The sequence below is a fragment of the Sceloporus undulatus genome, chromosome 6, assembly GCF_019175285.1.
Source record: "Sceloporus undulatus isolate JIND9_A2432 ecotype Alabama chromosome 6, SceUnd_v1.1, whole genome shotgun sequence".
NCBI classification, from domain to species: Eukaryota; Metazoa; Chordata; class Lepidosauria; order Squamata; family Phrynosomatidae; genus Sceloporus; species Sceloporus undulatus.
The window spans coordinates 28,387,106-28,411,464 of record NC_056527.1 but is presented as its reverse complement, the minus strand read 5'-3'; the positions used below and the strand labels follow the sequence as shown (position 1 = coordinate 28,411,464).

At 40.7% G+C, this 24,359-nt stretch overlaps 1 protein-coding gene across 5 annotated transcripts in view; it reads right to left on the bottom strand.

Moving 5' to 3' along the window:
• The window catches only part of ADAM22 (ADAM metallopeptidase domain 22), a 161,908-nt gene extending 143,390 nt beyond the window's left edge, over window positions 1-18,518 (bottom strand). For all 5 annotated transcript variants that reach the window (XM_042473105.1, XM_042473107.1, XM_042473108.1 and 2 more), the window contains exons 1-2: window positions 17,993-18,518; window positions 16,403-16,560 (exon numbers count right to left, since the gene is read on the bottom strand). In XM_042473105.1, coding sequence (XP_042329039.1) covers window positions 16,403-16,560; window positions 17,993-18,074 — 240 coding nt within the window. In that variant the 5' untranslated portion in view covers window positions 18,075-18,518. The remainder of the gene's footprint in view (window positions 1-16,402; window positions 16,561-17,992) is intronic.
• Between the last annotated feature and the right edge of the window lie 5,841 nt (window positions 18,519-24,359).

Genomic DNA, 24,359 nt, shown 5'->3' with positions numbered 1-24,359 from the left:
TTTAATTTTTATTATTGCTTGTTTTATTTTATTTCTTTAATTTTTCTTATGAAATATATACACCCCTGCCTTGTTTTTTATTTTTTCCCCATTATTTTTTATTATTAAATGTATGGAAGTGCATTTTCTGTGTATTTATGGCACTTTGAATGCTAACAAGTCTGCCTTTCTTGGACAATTATAGTGATGATGATGGTGATATTGATATCAACAAGCCTCTGAGGCACGGCCAATGTAACTTGCTGTAATTTTTACAAACTCATGCGCAGTGAAGAAAAACCACAGTCCCTTGACCAAGTACACACTTCTGAGAAGTACAGTTGAACCCGAGGGCAAGTCCATTTCTGCCATCTGTCTCGGAATAATGCCAAAATGTCCTCCATTTTGATCATGCTTAAAAAAACATGCATTTATATTAACATTTTTTAAAAATCCTCAATTTTTGCACGTCCTCCATTTTGGTTAAAATGTGTCCTACATTTGAAAATGTTGCCCTACATTTGTCCCGGTTTGGAGCTCCTGACTTATGGCAACCCTACCCAGGCCCTAACTCCTTCCTTAGCTAGACTAGGGCCCAAAACAGATGGGCCAAATGACGCAGTTTTCTGCCGCATTTGGGGTATAGCATTTAGATGACATACACCTCAAGTGCGGCAGGAAATTGTACTACCGCTATGACTTTAGAAAAGAACTGAGCCAAAAAGGAGTGGAAAAATCCACTACTTTTCAACACCTGGGTTTAGGAATGCAGCGGCAGCCCAGATCTGGGCTGGGCACATGCAGTCACCAAGGCCCCAGCACAAATAGTGCCAGCGTGACCCTGCCACAGTTTATTCAAACCGTCTGTTTTGGGCCCTGGATGTCTTCTTCCTTCCTTTCCTTCCATCAGCAAGTAAAAACATTCATATTCTGTCAGATTTAGAGAATAACTAGATTGGATTTTTAATGGTGTGCTGTGCTGTTTTGTTGATTTTTTTTATATATTAGTGAATTTTAAATGCCTTAATTCAACATTATGTTTAATTATTTTTGAACAACAGTAACTGATAACCATATACTATAGTTTTTAATCTGCATTATTTTTAATAAAGTTGTAAACTCAAAATCCATTACTGGGGAAAAATAAAAGAAAGTATCATGCACCATCTCATCAGCAAACATCTTGTTTCTCATCCATTTAATACAATTGTGCCATTAAAGGGCTGTCATGGAATCATTTTTGGATAGAGTTAAATTTAAAATCAGTGTTTGTGATGACTGATTGTTTTCTTTTTCTCATTGTACTGATTTTATGCTATTGTTTATTGTCATAAATAAAAAAATATTAAAAATGAGATTAACTGTGTGCTTTTGCCATACGACTATTATATGCTATTTTGGTATCACCAGTGTGGGCATGCTGGCTTTTTTCTCTCATTAATTTTATATTAAACTGAGCACAAGATTGTGCATAGGCACAATGTTAAGCTCTAGTTGTAGGAGTGGAAGCTGCACAATAAGCTATGCACAAAAGATGTCCCTCTAGAAGAGCAGAACTCTAAGAGCAGCTGATTCTGGAATTACATGCCCTTTACTGCCTGCTGAGGTGCACAGGAACCTTTTGGAATCAGGTCATTTCCCCCCCTATTTCACAAAGGCAAACATACTGTCAGTGAACACGCTGTTCCCATTCCACATCAAAATACACATTCCCAATAATAACATGCAATTTTACTATGAACATTAAAAAGTTCTCCTGCAGGCAATATGGCAATCTGGAGGAGGGGGAGAAAGGATCAAGGGCTACACGATAAATTTATCATGAGCCAGAATGCTGCAGTGCATTTGCATATCACTGACAAACAGAGTAGATGGCAAGCTACAGGCAGAACCCCATCTTCCACTTGCACCACATTTACCACTCTTAAAAAATGCCTGTACCTGGAAGAGACAGCCCTGAGAACTGAACAAGAATTTTAATTCAGAGAACTAAAAAGAGAAAACTGCTCTATTCCAGATCAGACTAGTTGTTCTCTTTAGTCCATTACTGTCTACTTTGACTGGCAGAAGCTCTCCAAGTACTCAAGCAGAAAATTATCAAAACCATCACCTGATAACTGATTCTGGCTGAACTGCACTGCAGAAATAATCCAGTTTGAAACCACTTTAACTACCATGACTCAATGCTATGGAATTCTGGGAATTGTAAATTGTATTTCTGTGAGACATTTAACCTTCCCTGTCAGAGAGTTCTAGTGCCACAACATATTACAATTCCCAAAATTCCATAGCACTGAGCCATGGCAGCTAGTGGTGTCAAACGGGATTATTTCTGCAGTGCGAATACAGCCTCTTTCAATGGGAATTGCCTAATGGAGTGGAAAAGTTTAGCACAGATGCTGTACCATTGAGCTAGGATTATGAAAACCAAGATCAGAAGAACTATCCTGGATCAAGCAACTACGGTAGTCCAGTATTGTGGGGCCCTTTCACATTATACAGATATAGAGCCATGATTCTACTTTAAAATGGCCTGACTATATCCTATGGAATCCTGGGATTTGCATTTTAGGAAAGGGCATCCAGAATTTTCATCCAAACAGATGTAGTGCTTCACCAAATGACAAGTCCCAGGATTCCAGAAGATGCAACTATGGCAGCTAAAGTAGAATCATAATGCTACACTTGCATAGTGTGAGAGGGCCACTTGAAGGGATGTTATACTGAAAAGGGAGCTAGCTTGTTTTCTGCTTCTCCAGAGACTAGGACCCGCAGCAATGGATGCAAGCTACAGGTAAAGAGATTCCACCACAACATTAGGAGGAACTTCCTGACAGTAAGGGCTGTTTGACAGTGGAACAAACTCCCTTGGAGTGTAGTGGAGTCTCCTTCCTTGGAGGTCTTTAAGCAGAGGCTGGATGGCCATCTGTCAGGGATGGTTTGATTTAGATTTCCTGCATGGCAGAATGAGGTTGGACTGGATGGCCCTTGTGGCCTCTTCCAACTCTATGATTCTAAGCCTCCAAGTCACCCTGTTTTGAATTGCCCTGGTCTTGCAAATTCAGGGCTGATTGGAGTCTATTCACCTGTAATGTGGTCTTTCTCTTTTCCTACCTTCTTCTACCTCACCCAGCATCATTGCCTTTTCTAATGAGTCATGTCTTCCCATGATATGTCCAAAGTACAACAGTTTTAATTTAGCCACTTGGCTCCTAGGGAGAGTTTGAGCTTAATTTGCTTTAGGACCCATTTATTTCTTTTCAGCAGTCCATGGTGCCTATAGTCCAGTATTCTCCAGCACCACATCTCAAATGAGCTGATTTTCTTCCTAACAGCTTTCTTCACTGTCCAACTTTCACAATGATATGTTGCTCTGTGCTTTCAAAACATTTTTAATTTATGACAACCCTAAGATGAACTTTTCATGGGGCTTTCTTGGCTAGATTTGTTCGGAGGATTTGCCTTCCTCTGAGGCTAGAGAATGTGACTAGACCAACATCATCCAGTGGGTTTCCATGGCTGAGTGGGGATTCAAAGCCTGGTCTCCAGAGCCATAGTCCAACACTCAAACTGCTAGTGAAAATACAATGGCATGGGCAAAAATATATAATAAATAATGGTAGAAATGCTCTGAGAGGGATCGTATTGGTAGGAGCAGAATTATATATATATATTTCACCACCACCCTTATCTTTTTTAAAAGTAATGACTTCAGAGGTTATACTACTTTGGAAATGTAGCTACAGTACTATCATAACCTCATAAAGACCCCCCAGGAGTCTATTGTTTTATGATAAGGCCTTCATTACCCCGAATATTATTACTCACAACAATATCATCACTCACAACTTACAGCTTCCAACTTTTGAGCAATTTATTAATTTAATCATCTATATCCCGCCTTTCTTTCAATAATGAGACTCAAGGTGGCTAACAGCATATTTAAAGACACAGAGGCATGCAGGGCATGAATGTAACAGCACCTCCCACACATACTCCCCAGCACCTAACAGACAGAAGCTCTGTGCATCCTGTACTAGAGAGAATATACAGCTATCATTACTACTACCCATTGATAACCCCATCCTCCATGATTCTGTCCAATCCCTTTTTAAAGCTGTACTTTTTGGATCTCTGAATACATTTTATGAACATAAAAAAACCCTCAGTGTTTTATTAAGAGCAGCCCTTCTTGATCAGAATGGACACTGCAGTCAAGAAATCAAAAGAAGACTAGGAGTGGTAAGGGCAGCCATGAAAGAACTAGACAAGATCCTAAACTAAAAGATAATACAACTGAGCACTAAAGGGCCCGTACAGAGAGGCCAAAATAAAGCTGCTTCAGGTCACTTTGGACATATGCTGTTTAAATGACACACACATCTTAAGAGGCCAGAAGCTGCACCAAAGCTGTGCTCCAGTCCTTAAAACTGGAGCATGGTTTTGATGCAGCTTCTCGCCTCTTAGCACATATGCATCATTCAAGCAGTATACTTCAAAGCGACCTGAAGCAGCTTTATTTTGGCCTGTCTGTATGGGCTCAAAGTTTGAATCCTCCAAACTTCTTTATTCCCCATCACCATGTATGGATGTGAGAGCTGGACAGTGAAGAAAGTGGATAGGAAAGTCATGGACTCATTTGATATGAGGCTGGAGAAGAGTGCTGAGGATACTGTGGACAGCCAAAAAGACAAAGAAATGGGTCCTTGATTAGATTAAACCTGAACAATACTCGAGTCCAAGATAATGCAACTGAGGCTGCCGTGCTTTGGCCACATCATGAAAAAGCATGAAAACATACAGGCAGGGGCTTGTTTGGGAAGGGAGATTTCCATTTAGTCTGCTCCTGTTCCAGCTGATCACTGTAAAAGCTGTTATATAACTTTGAGAACTGGTGCCTGCATTCATATTTTTCCTCTTCCAACTTTATTTTATTTTCCTTTTACGTCATGTCTTTTATACTGTAAGCCCCCAGGAAAGGATTGTCTTGTTTTTATTGTTCTTACATAAGCCATTATGGGATCCTTTTGGCTGAAGTGTGTGATAGATAGATAGATAGATAGATAGATAGATAGATAGATAGATAGATAGAATGCAGACATACATAAATCATATATTTGCAGCAATCCTATAAAAACCTACATGAAATCTTCACTACCAATTACAAGAATTACATTAGTCAATGTCTGAGATCTCAAAGGTAAAAAAGTTTAGACAAAACTCTAGTAAGAGACCCATTCCAAGCATAACACTTTCTTACCATTACAACAATAAGCGTTCAACTTATCATTAGTGAAACCATGAATGAAATACACAGCAAAACATTAAGCATGCCTTAGTAAACAGCATGAATCAAATTTAGAGCATCCTGTAACAACACTGCTATAATTCCCTTCAGGGAATGAACCTATCAGTCAAAGCAACTCTCGGTCTCCAAAGATCATTGAGGCCAATACCAAGACAGTATTTGCTCATTCTTAAACAAGTTGATTCTGTAACTCTGAACAATTATTTAACATTTTCTTAATATTCTTTTTCTACAGACTGATTAAATAGATAAGTTAAGCACAGCATGAATGCATATTCTTTGTTCATTTATACATTCTTGGCTTTCTATAAGCAGCCATCCGGGTCAAAATATATTCTCTTCAGGCTGCAATTCCAATCACGCACCCTTCAGCGATGTTGATTTAAAACTCCCATAACTGGTTGAGGTGTAGCAGTCCAACCGTTCTGGAGCACCACCAGGCTGGGAAAGCTTGGTTTAGATCACTGCTTCCAAACTTGGGTTTCCAGATGTCACTGAGCCTTGAATACCCAAAGCTGCAGTGAGCATGATAGTGAATGACTGTAATCCAGCAACACTAAGGTATAAATGAGGTGATCACTGGGCTATGCCTCAGGTCTATTCCAGTAACAACATGTGTGTTAAATGTTTTGCATCTCTTAATATCTGGCCCTTCAAGTCCCAGAATTCCTCATTACATGCCATGCTGACTGGAGCTTCTGGAAACTGAAATCCAAAACATCTGGAGGATCTAAGACTAAGAATCTCTCACCAACAAACTACGATTCCCAGAATTTCACAGCATTGAGCCATGGCAGTTAAAGTGATGTCAAACTGGATTATTTCTGCAGTGCAGATGCAGACCTAGATACTCAATAATGTTTCTTCCTGGGTATAGTGATCCTAAATACTATCTACTTGTAAGACACAGGCAAAGATTTACCTAAATTGTTTGTATACTGTACTTTCCTTCTCATGCTGCCTGCTCTGCAATCACACTCCTAACAAAATTAAGCTAGTTCCTTCTCAATCTACTTTTTTGTCAAACATATAAACTTCTCCTGATTTACTTAGATTTTATTAAGGAGAAGTGTAATGCTCCTAAATTACAACTTCCCTAACTAGATGGGAAATTAGACACTTACCCAAGACCCTCTAGGGCATGGATTCTCATTCTTGGGTGCCCAGATATTGGTAAACCATCTCCCAGAATCCTTCATCACAGACTATATTGGTAAGAGCTTCTAAGAATATCTATCCCAAAATATGTCGGGGACCCAAGGTTGAGATCTAGTGATTGGCTGTAAACATAAATCTAGTCCAACACGCCTGCCTTTGGATGCACCTTCCTTTTACTTCAAAAACAGCCATTGTCAGGATTCTAGCTCAATTCCAGAGGCCCAGAAATAGAATCAAGCAATATTTAGCTCATAGACTACAAATTGGTTGTGGTGGGGATGTTTTAAGGATTAAATTGTCTTATTTTGAGAAAGGAAGGAAGGAAGGAAGGAAGGACGGAAGGAAGGAAGGGTTGGCCTTTGTGTGCATGTATCTGCATACACATATACACAGCAAGTAATCAGAAGGAAAGTTACAGAACATTTTGAGAAAAATCATGAGGAAAGATGAAAGTGGTAATACTAATTGTCTAACTGGCAGTAAATAGAGAAACCATTTTTTAAAAAACAGAAGTATGACGGTTGTATAACAGGAAGAGAGATGTGTCAAAAATGACTGAAATAAAATTGGCTGAGATGGAATGAGGACCTTTCACCAACTTAACTGATTCCATCAATGGAAGATGATTCTTCCCTCCTGGCTTTAGCTTTCTGTGCACCCTCAAAACTTAATATGGATGATTCAAGGGATATTGGAAGTGGTAGAAGGGAGGAGGGCAGGAGAAATTCCTGTTGCCCAAGTTACAGTGGGCTCCTTCTCGTGTTACACTGCATTGTGTCCACAGAAATCTCCCATGAAAAACATCTATGGAACCCTTCAAAGTACAGGGAAACTATGTTTTTTGCCTACTTTTACCAGAAACCCCTAGTCAACATTGTCACTGGCCACTTATTGAGGGGTGCTACTTTTTACCCTTGGGACCTGTCTTTATGTCTACATTTGTATGTCATGCCCCCATCCCTTGACGTAAAATATGAATAAAAATATTTTGTTTACTTTGTGTGCATATTTTCATTTACACATTTGTGTATATTCATATTTTAACATTTTATAAGGAAATAATATTGTTTCAATTGGTACAATTTTATTTAGGTAAATTCAATATTTAACTCAACACATATGTATTTTGTGCATTAAAAAGTTTGGAGGGGCGTCAGGGCCTTCAAGTATTGCACCTCCTATTTGAACAATTCTTGTACACAAACTTTGGAGGTCCCCACCACTGGATTAGAGAACCACTGGATTAGAGAATTCAGAGATCTGTATTCCAAAACAATAACTGTCTCAACCCCTGCCAAAGATGTTGCCTCTGGCTCCACTTCCATCTTCTTTTACATTGATTTTTTTTAAAGGATAAAATGGACTGCTAAATTGGCATTTCTCTTCTGTTCAAAACTGGGGAGAAACGTGTTGTGAAAAGGAACATATTGTTTCCTAAAGAAATGTATGGATTTTGTATTTCAATTTAAAAAGAAAATAGTGGGTACACTTCCACAGAGCAAACAAGAACTGCTAGAAAGTCACAGCAGATGGATCAAACTTTAATAACTACCCAGAAACTGCTTTCAAATAAGGGCAATGTTTTCCGTGCAGCTTCTCAAGAATTCACTGGAATATGATGGAGTCAATACTAACTGAAATTCATTACATACAGACTGTCATCAGTGATCCACAGATAAAACTTGAAAACCTTTTCTAACAACTGTTTCTGGTTGTTGAAAAGTGTCATATGAAAATGAGGTCAAACATTAAATCTTTCCGAACAAGATTGTTATAGTTAATTTCCACATTTAGCACCTCCGTTCATACACATCTCAGTTTCTGAGAAATTCCAAACCAAGATCTGATCTCACTAGCACATGGCACCTTAAAACTAGATAACTAAAACTAACTAAAAAAACTAATATTAATCAAATAGAATATATATGGATATTAATAGAAAGCTGTGGTACATTCATCCTAGCTTTTTTTTTAAGTTTCTCATACTAACTTTCCCTGCAAGCTCCCCCCGCCCCAAGTACACTTTGTTATGGTTTGAAGCTTCTGTGAGTGTTTGATCAGGGCCATCCTCCACTGTGCAAAATGAGGCAATCACTTCTATTGACAACTGTTAGAAGAAGGCAGTGAAAGCCATTCCCCTCTATTGAAGGACAGAGATGTATGGCCCATCCTACATCACCTAAACTAATCTATGGCTCTCAGGTGGAGGATACCATCTTATCACCAGAGCTGAAGTAGAATTCAACTGCTGATCCAGTTCATTTTTGTGCATAGAAATGGGGGAAATGTCTGCATTTCTCCAGCTTTCTTTCAACGTCTTCCCAATGCCAATGCTGCTAAAAAAAAACTTCCAACAAGACAGAGCATGAGAAGGCAAAGGGAGACTGGGCAGCCATTAAAAAAACTTTGTAAAAGGGATTTTCACTGTAAAAGGTTATATCTTACTTTAGAAATACTAGTTGAATATGGAGCTAGTCATGTTTAGAGTAGGTCTATTAAAATCAATGAGTCTACTGTAAGGATGACTAAATCCAGATCCAGCTCATCATTTATGCTATGCAAAATGTATTTATACATTAATAGAGTAAAATTCCTATGCATAAAATATATTATCCAAGCTTTGGAGGCTCCACTGGCTTCTTCATCAGGCAAAGGTGTTAAAAATTATACAGAAGAAAAATCAGTAGTTTCAAAAGCTTGCATTATGTATTTTGTGCTTTTTTGTTGGCCCATTAAAGGTAACATCTTGGAACTTGAATGTCGTTGTATTTTGCTTCATGGCCAACATGCTACACTGGATATGTTTTCTAAAATTCCTTAGGTTAATCATTTAAAGGATATTTAATCAGACTACAGCTTAGATACTTATGTATACAACACTGATTGAACAGAACTATTAAAGGAAACATATAAGCAAATATTATAAGCACAAAATGAGACCCACTGAGCTGAACTATAGCCACTCAATTATTTTGTTATATTTTAAATATGTGTCATGAGAAAAGATTAAAAGACATTCTTAACTAGTGCAAAAGCAAAGCTTGGAAAGTTTACTTCTTTGAACCACAATTCCCAGAATCCCGTGGTCTGCATAGCTAGTGCTAAGTAGTGGCCACCGCATCTTGTCACTGACAATTTCAGCACTTGGGCCAACTTTTGATGCTTCCAAGAAACAGTGCCAGCCATTTGGAAGATGAAGAGCCCATCCTTCCATCTGCTACCACTGCAGCAAAAACAAAGCTTGAACCACTCTCCTCTAAGGTATTCTCTGCTCCAAAACACAATGAAATTAAGATGTGCTTTATTATCATACACAATGTCTAAAATGCAATCAAGGTATGCAGCCACAGATCCTTTTACTAGTTGGAACGGGCATACTGTACAATTCAACCTTAACTGACCTATAACCGGGCAAAATAGAATTATTTTTGTACCAAAGAAAGAAAGAAAGAAAAACCTGTTTGAAGCAGCATTGTAATTGCTCCAATTACAGTATTTTTTTAAAAAAATAACAGGTTTGTTTTTTTAAAGAAATGCAGATTTAACACGAATAAATTTTAAAACCTAGCATGGCTTTTATACTCCTGCAATCTCTTGAAATGGAATCGTGACTATCTATCAACAACACTGGGTTACATGAGGAGAGAAGCTAGAAGAGACTGAGTAGAGTCAGCCAATCACAATTTATGTGAAGCTGGGAGGACTATAAGGGAAGTAAAGAATATATAGCAGAAGCCTGTATGTCAAATTATCAGATAGGGTCTGTCAGACATAGAGCCAGTTAGAAACAGAGACAGGGCCAGGGCAGATAGGAACGGATTAAATCTTGAGAACAGTGGACGCTAAGGCCAGTTAGAAAGACTGTCTCTGTTGAGAAGAGCAGATGTTATAGCTAGCTGATGAGATCTGAGTTTGGTTTTGGTTTAATGACAGCTGAGAGTACAGAAAGAATTCAGGAAGTTCATGTTTAAATTACATGTTCTATAATAAATCTTTACTAGCCTTCATCTTCTACATCTCTGTTGTGATATTTTCATTTAAGAATGAATAAGGACCGGTCACATATTACTACACCAAAGACAACAACCAACACATTCACCTGTCTGGTGTAAGTGTTGTGTTGAAGCCTGTGACACAGTCCCATGAAGGGATTTTAAGGGTAAAATGAGCAAGGTGACTAATAGAAATTCAAGGGTTAGAATGGCAGAACCAGCCTGCATCGAGATCTGTTACATCTTAGATCCTATATCAACATTAAATTAAGGAACTTCCTGGAAGGAAAGGTCCCTCCTTCTAGGGTCCGGAGATCCTCACAAAAATGTGAAATAAGGCACATCAATCCCTAATGCCCCATCCCACCATGGTTAAGATAGTGGTGAACAAAGTGTGTTCCTATGGCCACATAATACCCCCCCCCCAAAAAAAAGCTGTTTTTTGTAGCCTTTGAGCCCTCTAAATTTCCTGGACTATTTTCTTCCCCCCCCCCCTCCAAAAAAAGAGTGAAACACCAATCTTAGAAGTTTCCAACAGAGGCAATTAACTTTCTATATAGGTTGCAGGAGTCCACACCTTATCTGACATCAAAACCCAATGTTTTTTTTAAAAAAAAAAGTAAATTCCCAATCACTTCATTTTGCTCTGTTTTATTGTTAATTCTCTCTCTCTCTCTCTCTCTCTTTCTCTCTCTCTCTCTCTCCCTCTCCCTGCAATTTTGGTGCTCTGTGATGCCTCTAAATCAGGGGTAGGCAACCGTTTTGAGCCGGGGGCTGGGTTGCTGTCCCTCAGACAACTGGGGGGCCGAAGCCAAAAAATAAATAATTAATTTTTTTTTTAAAAAAAAATTAAATAAATAAATAAAGCGGGACAAATGTAGGACAACATTTTCAAATGGTGGACACTTTTTTAAAAAAGTGGAGGACAAGCAAAAAAATTTGCTGATTTTTAAAAAAATGTTAATATAAATGCATGTTTCTGAGGCGTCTATAGACAATTGCCCCCCTTGCCCCTGCGCGTGGGAGGGCAAAGGCCCCGGCGGCAATCGGTGGCAGGACCAGGCTGGGGCCGGTCCCAAGGCCTCGCCGGGCCGCATCCGCCCCGAGGGCCGCAGGTTGCCTACCCCTGCTCTAAATGTTACCAGAGGTAGAACGCCTCCACCCCTCCACCAACCCCTGCAGTTACCTACTCCTTGGTTTAGACATGAGGCTTGAGAGCAGGCTGGGAGAAGACGGGGAATTTTGCTTTCAAGAAGTACCATACATTTTGCAGAATATCATTCTATATGAGAGAAAGGGGATATATAAAACCTGACTTACATATTTTAAATATTATAAATGAATGGCCAATAAATAGATTGTGTATAGTGCTTATTATTGTGGTCTTCCAACGGTAATCCTGGATTAGTAGATCAGTGTGGGCAGTAAGATCTCAGAAAATGCTATCTTGCATTCCATTTGCAACATCCACTGACTTTATACAGAAAATCTTGTACTCCTGTTTATGCCATTCAATTGCAATTCTTATTTACATAGGAGCAAATATCATTTAACTCAATGGGATTTACTTCAGTGAAATTACCATGCTTCAGCCAGCGTAACACAGTGGTCTGAGGGCTAGACTAAGACATCGGGAGACCAGGGTTTGAATCTTCATTCCACTGGGATGATCCCACTATGCAAGTCACACACTCTTAGCATTAGAAAATGCTGCGGACAAATCTTGCCAGAAAAACTCTGTAATGGGGTTGCCATAAACCAAAATCAGCTAAAGGCATGTAACAACAAAGGCTTGTATAGAATTTCACTAAAAAAATATTTTCACTGTGAGGAAACAGTACTTCAGGCTCCAATTCTATATCCACTTACTTGAAAGTAAACCCCACCAATTTCAATGGGATTTGCTTCTTGGTAGACGTCTATAAGAGGGTACTGATACTTTCATCCAGTTACTTTTTTTTTCTTTTACAAATAGCTACAGAGCTATTCTAAGAGATGTTTAAAGTTTGTACCAACTAAATGTTTGGCTACAACAATATATACTTCTTCTGTCACATCATACAAGATGCAAAAAGATTACAGAGATATGTGACATTGTAAAGCATAATGAGATCTTTTTAGGAACATGTAACTTGGTAAACAATATATCTCAGATATTTCAAGAGACAGACACAACTTGGAAGCAAGGGACTTCTATGAGGTGATACAGAGAAACACAGAAATATTTAAAGTCTTTTTATCTCAGATTCTGTTTAAGACAACTGAGCTATTGCACTTCACCCATTCAAAAGCTTTAGGGTCTTCAGATGACCTTGAAACCTGAGACCTGTTATCAACTTTCAACAGATCGGCCACTGACACCCTTACACACATAACTTACACACAGCACTAAGCTCATCTACAGGGCAAGAGGAAAATTAGGATCACTAACATGATAGTAACATGCAGTTAATTGACTGCCCAGTTGAGAAACCATAAATTCCTTCATTACCCAAGAGAAACTACCAGGAGCTTCCCTAAATCTTGTAAGAGAGAGAAGTACACCTTTGGAGTGGGTGGCATTATTTTCAAGCCCTATCCCCAAGACCCTGGCAGACCTCACCCGGGTATTCTTTAAAAACTGGAGGTGTCTGGGTAAACCAGAGAAGCATTTCTAGAGGAAAAGACTATTCTGACCCTCTCCACAAGAAAGCCAAAATAGCTTCAAAATGAAGAACTGAACCTCCTAAAGCAGAGGGAGCCAGTTGTGGAAGAGGCAGGGGATATTCTTCATCAGTACTTCCTTGTGGGCCACACTGGTGTACCCAATGTGACTGGAAGTGATGTCATGGGATTGTTTTGTTTTAAGCCAATTTTTAGCATTTCTCCCCAATTTTAAAGGTGCATATAGGGCTTGTGGTAGTAAAATTAAGTCATTTTGAGCATGTTTAGGGACTGCAAATCACTCTAAAAATTTAAATACATGAAGAAATCTGAGAATTTCAGGGGCCACAAATTGGGAGCAACAAGCTTCACTTTCCCCACCCGTGCCCTAAAGGCCTTTGAGGCATAATTCTCCATTCTGAGTCTGAACATAGGTTTGGAAATGGAGGAAGCTGATAAGTCCAGGAGCCTTTGTAGGCTAAAAAGACCCAAGGGCTGTACTCTTCTCACCCCTGTAGAAAAGAACACTGTAGAAAGCCATCCAAATTGAATGAAATTAAACAACTAGAGGTTTCTTTTAAAGAAGCACAGCCTTATTAAGATTTGGTCTTGGTTGTCAACTCTCAGCTTGACTAATCCTACAAATACTGATATGAACCACAATGAATGAAAAATTATTTCAAGTAGAGGCTTTATGTAGTCAAGTACATTGGAAGAGACCTATTCAAAGCACCCCTGACAAATAGCCACCCAGCCTCTGCTTAAAAACCTCCAAAGGTAGATACTCCACCACACTTCAAGGAAGTATGTTCCACTGTTGAATAGGTTACTATCAGGAAGTTCTTTCTAATGTTGAGGTGGAGTCTCTTTTCCTATAGTCTGAATCCATTACTCTGTGTCCTACTCTCTGGAGCAGCAGAAAACACGCTTGATCTTTCTTCTTTATGACATCCTTTCAAAGTTTTAAACATGGCTATCATGCCACCTCTTTACCTTCCCTTCCTCAAGCTAAATCAGCTCCCTAAGACACTCCTCATAGGGCATGGTTTCCATGTGTAACATGTGTTAATATTTGCAGTGTCTGGACTCTGAGTTTGCACAATATCATCATAACAGAATGTGCAGAATATTGAACATTTTTCCATCCCCCCCATAAAGTCCCCATTTATTTATGACCCAAAAATATTCTGTGTATTTTGATTCTGATAATATTTTTCAAAGGGGAAGAGCCCAGCCCATGTGAATGAAACAACAGTTTGTTTCTTTGGAAAGAGCTGTCATGGTAGGTGAGGTGGAGAAGAATCTGCTTGATCATGAAGGCTAATGAGAGTTGTAGTCCAACATCTAGAGAGCCACAGGATTCCCAGCCCATGAGAAAACACCCAAAGTCAAATGTCTGCACTATCCACTCCTACTGCAGAATAGGGATGGAAAGGATATTTGAAAGTATTCTAAAAATTATTGGAAAACATTTTTTAAGTACTATTGAGAATCCCTAGAAGAATTCTAGTCTGACAAGAATTTTTGGATTTGGGGACTTATTCTGTGCAAAATTCTGCACAGACAACAGCAGTTCTTATGTTGAAAGCAGCTTTTCCTGAGCAGGAAGTAATTTTTTACACAGAAATATTTTTTTCCTACATCTGTTTCATTGCAGAGAAAATGCTGAAAATGCTGAAATTGTGGACATTTCATGAAAAATTTGCACTGAAAACATTATATTCTGTGCAAGAAACAGTTTTTCCTGTGCAAAACACCACATGTAAATTTTTCACTAAGTCCCGAACAGTCATTGAAAACAGCTTGGTTTTGAAAGTCTTTCTTGCAGTGGGAAGGAAAATGTTTCCATAGAGAAAAAAATTAGTGACAAGTTAGATCCCTACTGCAGACTGAAGGTTTCGCCTTCAAAATCAGCAACAGTTTCTACAGTCCACTTCACTCCCAACTTTAAAAGTTGCTAATGTTTCATCAATGAAAAGTTAACTGATATTCACCTAGACCCACATTTTGTTGTAGAACCCATATAGAAGTAGACCTACAAGGTCTAGTTATCTTATCATAACAATATCATAACAATATCATAACAACATCTTATGATATTGTTGTTAAAAATGTCCCCATGTTTCAGATTTACATACAAAACAACAGCTGGGGCAGAAATTGTTCAGAACAGCCATTATGAACTTATTGTCAGTGGGTTATTTTTGGCCAAAGTAAATATAACATATTCCAACAAAAAAGGGCTCATGCTCTTCTTCAGTAAACTATGATGTCAAGAAGCAGAAGTGATGTGTTCTAGCTGTAGGGTTGATCCTGTTTGGGAAGTGGGGGTCATTAGAATTATCAGTGGGTCTAGGAAATACAAGAAGGGTACATTAATAGCCTATCCCTAACCCTAAACCCAATGGTAGCCCTAACGCTGAACCTTCCACTGAAATCTCAAACAGGTCAGAAAATATTCCAAAACTCACTCAATGAAAGGTTTATTTTTTTAAAAAAATGTTAGCACATATGTGTTACATCCTATGCACACCTACCAATACATATATCTACTGAACTCAATGGGACTCAGATAGAAGCATATATGACTATGTAAAAAGCCTAACTTTTAATGGGATTTCAAGTACAAATATGCTTTTGACTTTTTGCCCCCCAATGCTAAAGTCCTGAATACAACCAAGAGAATACTGATTGGGGTTAATATAACTATTTCTACAGTCTAAGACTGCTTATGAAATGGCCTCGTGATCTGAAAGATAGGCCAATTTTTGTGGAAGATTAACATTGCTCAGCAAGTCACCTCAAGGCATCTCTCTTCCAACTGTCATTAATCAGACTCTCGTTTGGGAAAGCTTCCACCAAGCACCCTGTGGTCTGTTTCCAAGGCTTTTAGGGGCCATACCACTGCCGCCCAATCCCAAGCTATCTTGCTGAAAATCAGATTTCCAAATGCTGATGGTGACATTTTCCCACACAAGACAGACGGAGGGGGGTGAGTGGGCACCTGACTAAAATTATATTTTAACAATTGCAGGAGCTCTGATTTTATGATTCTGACTCTATGAGGAAAAGCATGAAATGTGTCGGACGATCCTCCAACCTTGAGCTCTAATTTCTATGCACAGCACGGCCAAGACTACTTGGCCAAGTGCTTTGGAAGTAGTAGCTGTGGCCGCCGTGACCGCCTCTGCCAATTCCCCCAAATGAAGAGCTGGTCTCCGGGGCAACAGAAAATCCAAAGGCCCAAGCTTGTGCCAGTCTCAGTCTCTCTTTGTCTCTGGCTCTCACCAATAGCCCAACTCGCCCAGATGCTGCCACTCACCTGCCTCCCATCCAAGCTGCTCCAGATGCGAGTGTTGAGGGCATCCTGCTGGGTCTCGTTGGCTCCCTCTGTACTGTAGAGGAGCCGGAAAGGGACGATATTTTGCCTCTCCATAAAACGGTCCTTGTCCCTGCGCTCCATCTCCGTCAACAAGGCATCTCCTCAGGAGGAAAGGAAGGGGGAAAAACAAACCAAGGAGGAGAAAACAGGAAAGGAGGAAAAAGAGAGACAGGGTTCAAATTCCCATTCATTCATAGATAAAACCCTTCTGGGTGACTTTGGGCAAGTCACACTCTTTGAGCTTCAGAGGAAGGCCAGCAAAGAACTGCATTTTTAGAAAGGATGTTTGTGTTGGATTAAGGTTCTAATCCCCATTAGAAAAATGGGAGGACAAAACCAAAGAAAAGCTAAAACCACTAAGATAAATATCCATTCATGTTTCTTAAAGTCCTGCTCAAAATGGAGGACATTAGGGGTGGGGAAAGGACAGGAGCAGTGACGTCACTAAGGTTGGTGTCACCCCCCTCCATTGACCTCTTCCCATTTCACACCATATAACATTCTTAGTAATGCTTTTTTCTACTAATATTACTCATAAATTGTAATTCCTGGATACCACTGAATGTCATCCTAATACTTCTGACATAAACATCCAGCCAAACTAAAACTATACCTTCAGATTACAATGTTGTATGCACAACCTAAAGGTACAGTCTGCCTTTGCCATACGCGAGGGATTCGTTCTGGACAGCCAACCCTGCGCAAGGCAAATTTCGCGTATGCTGGAGACCCAGTGATTCAAATAGCGGTGTGCAATTTTGTCAACCGCTGTCTGCGTATGGTGAGGGTGTGTGTTGTATTAACATGTGAAGATTTGGTTACAATGTGATGTTGTTACAGAAAATTTAAAAATGATTTTTAAACATTCAAAAATGTCAATATTTCCTCCTCCCACTGAACTTTTCCCTGCCCCACTCCCACCTTCTCTTAAAGCAGTGGTTCCCAACCTGTGGGTTGCGACCCCTTTGGGGGTCAAATGGCCCTTTCACGGGGGTCACCTATGACTATTGGAAAACGCATATTTCCAATGGTCTTAGGAACCAAGATACCTAATAATTTTATGGTTAGGGTTCACCACAACATGAGGAACTGCATTAAAGGGTCGCAGCATCACTGTCTTAAAGCCTTTTAAAGGGAAGCAGATGAAATGCCACCGCATTGTTTCTGCCGAAAGGTCGGTGTTTGAGGAGTGGTGGTGTCACCCCTTTTTAGAGGGTCACCTGGTACGGTCCGCACCCCCCCTCCCAGCTTAAAAAATGTAGGACTCATCCTGGGAAAGGAGGACCTCCTGGTGCCACATGCCACAACTGCAAAGGAGGACAGCAAGAAGGAGGAAAGAAAAACATGACCAAAAGAACAGGTGAAAACACACACTTCCTAAAGAGAAAGCATCCATCCATCCCTCCCTCCGTGCTTCTGCTTCTCCTCCTTCAAGCCCTGCTCAAAATGGAAGGCCCTTCCTGGGAAAGGGAGGACGGGTCCTGGGGAAAGGAGGACTGGCTGCCAAGAGAGAGGAAGGAGAGGACTCACCTGCCTTGCTGGCGCCAGCGCCTCCGGAGCCCAGCATCTGGAAGCAGGCGCCCAGCATCAAGGAGAGCCAGGGGCCCCGCATGGCTCTGGCTCTGGGGCTCCCGGGGCCCAGGCTCCCTCCCCGCCAAGGGCCAGGCTCCTCACAAGGCGGCTGCCATGCTGCTGAAGGAGCCAGGCTTCTTCTCTCTGTGTCTTCTAGCTGGGGATGAGCAGCAGCATCCTCTCAGTGCTGCATTGGTGTCTTCTTCCTCTTCTTCCTTCCCCTGCTGCCCGCCTGCCTGCCTTCCAGAGCTTTTACCGCATTGGGTGGCTCGCTGGGCTCCCCGGCTCCTAGCTCCTCCCTGGCCCTTCTCCTCACACACACAACCCACAACACACAACACACACACACAGCCTGGGAAAGGCAGCCTGGCCAAGGAAGGGCGCGCCTGCCTCAGATTCCAGGGGGGAAAGACCCAAGCTGCAGGCAGATGGCTGGGAGACCTAAGAGGGCTCTCTCCGCCGGACTGGGAGGGCTCTGGGGTCCCCCCCCCCGTTTGGGGGGAGAGAGGAGGCCTCTGACGCAGGAATCAGGGAAGGAGGAGGAGGAGGAGGAGGAGGAGGGAGGGCAAAGGCAGGAAACAACCGCCCAGGTCCTCTTGGAAAGAGATATAGCTATAGGTATAAAATATACACATACACCCATATGCACACACACACACACACATATATACATATACCTATACACACACACACACATAAATGTATATATACATATACCTATGCACGCATACATATACCTATATATATATAATATATACACATACATATACGCATACATATATACATACTCACACATATAAATAAACACATATACATATACATATGTACATACACACACACACGTATGTATATGTGTATGTATATATAGTATTAGTGAAACTGCATTGGATAGGAAAAGGAATGGCTGGGGAAGGGATGGGGCAGATCCATTGTGTTGCCTTTTGGGGTACCTCTGGGTGATCAGGTGTCCTCCTTTACCAGGACATGTCCTCCATGACAACCTTCTGTCCAGGAGGAATGTCAAAATTCCCTCCATTTTGAGCATGAATTTACATTTATATGGGTGTAGCCAGCTTTGTTTTTGTCATGTCCTACATTTTTCCTGAATGTCCTATATTTTGCAGTGTAATATCAATAGCATTTACATTTCTATACTGCTTCATAGAGAACTCAGCAATCTGTAAGCCAATTGCCCCCAAGAAGCTGGGCAATAATTTTTCCAACATACAAAATGACAGAAGGCTGAGTCAAGCTGGAGACCTGGGATCGAATTCACAATCTTGTGGCTGTAGTGCCGGCATTTAACCACTGCACCAGCAGGGCTCCTTGCCCTCTTTGGGTGGCATCTGGTCATCCTGGAGGCACCTCAGAAGGCCAGCAAATTTCTTCCATGACGGATCTACTCCATCCCTTCTCCAGGTGTTTCTTTCAGAAGGCCAGCAAATTTCTTATGGATTTTGGGAACTGTCATTTGGTGAGACATTTAGCCTTCTCTCTGGGGGAGCGCTGGTGCTACAACAAACTACAATTCCCAGAATTCTATAGCATTGAGTCATGGCAGTTAAAGCAGTGTCAGATGCAGCCTTACCTGATGGATCTACTCCATCCCTTCTCTTGGAATTCCTTTTACTATCCAGTTAGCTCCACTCAGCACAAGGCTGGGGAATGTGTGGCCCTCCACATGCAGGGTGACCAGATGTCCTCCTTTTCTAGGACATATCCTATATTTCAACCATCTGTCCTGGAGGAATTTCAAGATGTCCTACATTTTAAGCATGCCTAGAGAGCATTAATTTATATTTATATTGGTGTTTTCAGCTTTTATTTCCCAATGTCCTACATTTTTCTTCAATGACCTACATATTATGGTGCCTTGTCCTCCTTTACAGTTATGCTATTTGGTCATCCTGTCCACATGGCATTGGCTGGAGTGCCCTTCCCATAGCCCTAGCCAGCACAGCCAATGAAGGGATGATGGACAGTGCAGCCCAGTAACACCTGGAGGGCCATGCATTCCTCACCCGACTTTATATGATCTGCCTAGAAGGGTACCCCAAAGCCACCTCTCCTAATCTAATGCATCCCAGATGTGTGTGTGGGATAGGGCCACAACTCCCACACACACAGACAACTCAGCCAGCTATGCACACCCAAAGATAGCAGAGACCAGGGTTCGATTCCCCGCTCAACCATGAAACCCACATGCTCTCATCCTCAGGGGACAGCAATGGCAAACCTCCTCTAAAGAACTTTTGCCAAGAAAATCCCATGATATGTTTGCCTTAGAGTCACCATAAGTTGGAAACCACTTGAAGGTACACAACAACAGCAGCAGCAGCAGCAACAACAACAACAACATGTGGCTGACTGAAGCTCCTTGGTGGCACATATCCTCTTCATGTTATGACTAGTACACAAATGGCAGGAAATCACTATACATTGGCTGCCCTGGGCAGTGGCCCTAAAGAGGATCGTAAGGCTTAGGTTCCTGTAGTAGGTTTGAGTTTCAAGTGCCAATCTTGCCTAAGTTCTAGTTAGGTGACTGCTACAGTTCCTTTACAGCAAAAGCACCAGAGTTCTGTGGCATGTTAAAGCAAAGGTGGGAATCATGCACTCTTCAGATGTTGTTGGATTATGAGTCCAACAGCTGCTACGCAAAACCAATGATGAGAAATGCTGTTAGTTGTGGATCAATGACTTCTGGACAACTCTGTAATTCCTATCACTGCATTATTAGAGAGGATGTATATATTCAAATCCCCATTCATCCATAGACCCCCTCCCCTGGTGACTTCGGACAAGTCACAGCCTGAGGAAAGCAATAGCAAATAATCTCTGAATAAATCTTGCCAAGAGATCCCCATTATATCCACCATAAACTGAAGTTGATTTCAAATCAAATAATAACAACAATCTCATTTACCCATGAAGCTCCAATCTTGCAAACAGACAATGAAAGGAAAGTAGTACACTCATCCAATAGTACGGTAATACATACCTCTTGGTTGTAAACACCAGCAAGCTGCTAGGAGACCAGATGTTACTACCCAGATTTCAAGAAGTAGTGAATGATCCTCATGGGACCAGCTCTACTATTCAACAAGGACCTGTACCTATCTCCAAGGGCAAATGCTAAAGCTCAGAAAGTAATGGTGTTAGGTTGTATGCCACAGGACTCCCATGGTTCCCTTAAGATGATCGGCTGCTCTCAGGTTTACTGGAGGATTCCATACCATTTTGAGTATTAAAGAAATATTAAATTGCCATGAAATAGTGGAGTAGAGATGCCATGTTGTCTCTCACCTGAGGCATCAAAACATTTTGGACTTAATCCTCAAACCTGTGAACAATAATTTGTCAAACAAAATGCTCTGGAAACATTATTAAGGAGATTGTAAGACAAGAGTGACCTTGGGCAAGTCACCTACTCTCAGCCTCTAGCAAACCTCTTCTGAACAAATCTTGTAAAGAAAACCCCATGATAAGTTTGCCTTAGAGTTGTCATAAGTCAGAAACAACTTGAAAGCACACAACAACAACAACAACAACAACAACGGAAGAGTATCTCTGTGAGCTGGAACTTTCTAGCATTCCAATGTCAAAATTAAATGGTGAAGGTCATCACAACAGGATGAGGTAACTGACTCATCTGCAAGAAAGGTAATTTATAATCATACCAAAATTACATTTTCTTAAGATGTCAGGAGAACACACTTAACCACATCCAGGTCAAAGGTTGACAAAAATGTCTGAATCCATGCAAACAAATTTAATTTGAAGAAGTGGTGGAACCCCAATGTTATCTTTGTGGACTTAAAAGTCTTACAAGTCCTCTAAACTGGAGCATTTCTAACTATCTGATGTGGGGGACCAGCACTTTCCCACCCTTTTTGTGACTAATGTGTCAGGGATTGGCTATAGTTGTTTCCTTCTTTCCTGGAAGCTCAACAGGGACCAGTTGCTGATGGCTTGTGGATGAGACTGGTTAGCACTGCTATAAGATACCTTCTCCTCTCCAGTGTTTCAGCCACACAGAATAGTAACATATATAGGCTGTCTCAGGTATTTACAGAAAGTGAACAAATCCAGTTGTAGGTCCCAAATGGAATAACGTGGGATAGATTTTCAAGCAAAGATGAACAAGTCGTAACCAGCTAGTATATGAGCATTGCTGATGGAAGCTGAAGAGCAATTCCACCTGAAAGGCCACAATGGCCTTTGACAGCAGCAGGTGCTCTGAAATCTGACCTTCAAGAAAAAATCAATGGCAGAGAAATGTTGGGCTACAAAAGTTAAAAAATGGAATCCACAGTGCTGCTGGTGATTCTTCATCTGCAATTTGACATTGTCCTGCATTCACATAATCTCTCCTCCAAAGCTGCTCCACCTGGTTTGTGGGATCACATCAGAAGTCTCTAGTGTAGGCCAAGATCCAGCAGATGGTATTAATGTTCTAGGCCAGTGGTGCTCAAACCTTTTATGCTTGGGACCTCCCTTTATATCGACATTCAGTGTAGTATATGAATAAAAATATTTTGTTTATCTAGTGTGCGTATTTTCATTCTCGCATTCATGTATATTCATATTTTAACATTTTATAAGGAAATAACATTATTCAAATCAGAACAGTTTTATTTAAGTGAATTCATTACTTAACACATGTGTAAATTTCACACATAAAGATGTTTGGGAAGAGGAAAAGGGACCAGAGCCCCCCAGGGATCCCACTCCACCATAAAAGAGAACTTGGTCAATTGTGGCACCCAAGGAAGCGATTGTAACTTGATTTAGCTACTTTCTTATCCAGTTAAATTCCTGAGCTACCCATGCAAGTGACGATATATAGGGCCAATTGCCAGGTTATTGACTGGTCTGGTTGTTTTATCAGTCAATAACTATTTAAATCCATCTCCCCCCGCCCCAAGCGGGACTCAAAATGGCTTACACAGAATAAAAGGAGATTCAAGGAAATTTAGCTATCCATATACAGCTAAAAACATACAGCGTTAAGACTGAAGTATTAAACTTTCTGTAGAATTAAAACCATGAAACAATTTAAAAGCATAGATTAAAAACAGTACAGCACTAAAACAAAGTCCATTATATAGAACAATCAGTTCCAATGCCTGCTTCATAAGGCTTCATTTGACAACGGAAAGACAGCAAAGGAGGAAGAGTTCCAGAGTGAAGCCACAGAAAAGGCATTCTCACCAAACATGTCTGTGAAGGTGTTCTGATTGAAAGAAGTGCCTCCTCTGAAGTTCTTAAAATTTGGGAGGGCTAGGTGGAAAGATATGGTCCTTCAGTTAGCATGGACACAAGTTATATAGGACTATTTATACGTCACAACTGGCACCTTGAATTGTGCCTAGAAATGCAATGTCAACTAATGAAGCTGTTGTAATAAAGGAGTTCTATGTTCCCCATAACTAAACTTGGCCAATACATCTAGTCTAGATGTAGCTCTTTGAACCAGTTGAACTTTCTGAATACTCTTTAAAGACAGTCCCACAAAGGGTGCATTACTTACAAAGAGCAAAACTAAGGCATGTGTCATTATAACAAATCAGACAGGCAGACAGGTACTTGCAAGGTGAGAACACAAGCTGTTAACTGTGCAAATGCAAATGCACTCTACTGTAGGAACTTGAGTTGCCAAACACAGGACTGAATCCAACAGCAACTTTAACCCAGGTTATTCTGTGCTGTAACACAGTCTGAAGGCATATTCTGAACCATGTTCTAAAGCATTGTGACAAATTCTGTTGATAAACCATACCAGCCAGAATACCAATTTAAGATACAAAGAAATTCAGTGCCATTTGGAAACACGGCTTGCTAGACTTATGAGTTGTGTGAGTCATAGCCTTTTGAGGCTCGGTGGGTCCCACTGCAAGCTTTTGTAGGAATTCTATAGTAATCCACCCTTATCCATGGTTTCACTTTCTACAGTTTCAGCTACCTGGAGTAAACCATGTTCCAAAAATATTACGTAGTCGCTCTGCCCTATCCTTGGTTTTAATCTCGTTTGTTACCTGCAGTTAACTGTGGTCTGAAAATATTACTGGTTTAGGGTTTAGTACTATCTGTGGTTTCAGGCATCCACTGAGGGTCTTGGAACATATCCCCGTGGACAACGGAAGACTACTGTACAAAGTTGGTTGTATGGACTCTGGGCTTATAAGCACAATTCCCTTTGTGCTATTAAGTTAACTAGTGCCTTCAAATTCACTAATGCCTCAAGTCCTGAACCCTAAATGGGGCAAGTTTCCCCTTCAGCACTATACAGTATAAAATTCTTTATCAGAATATGGACTTTGTATAC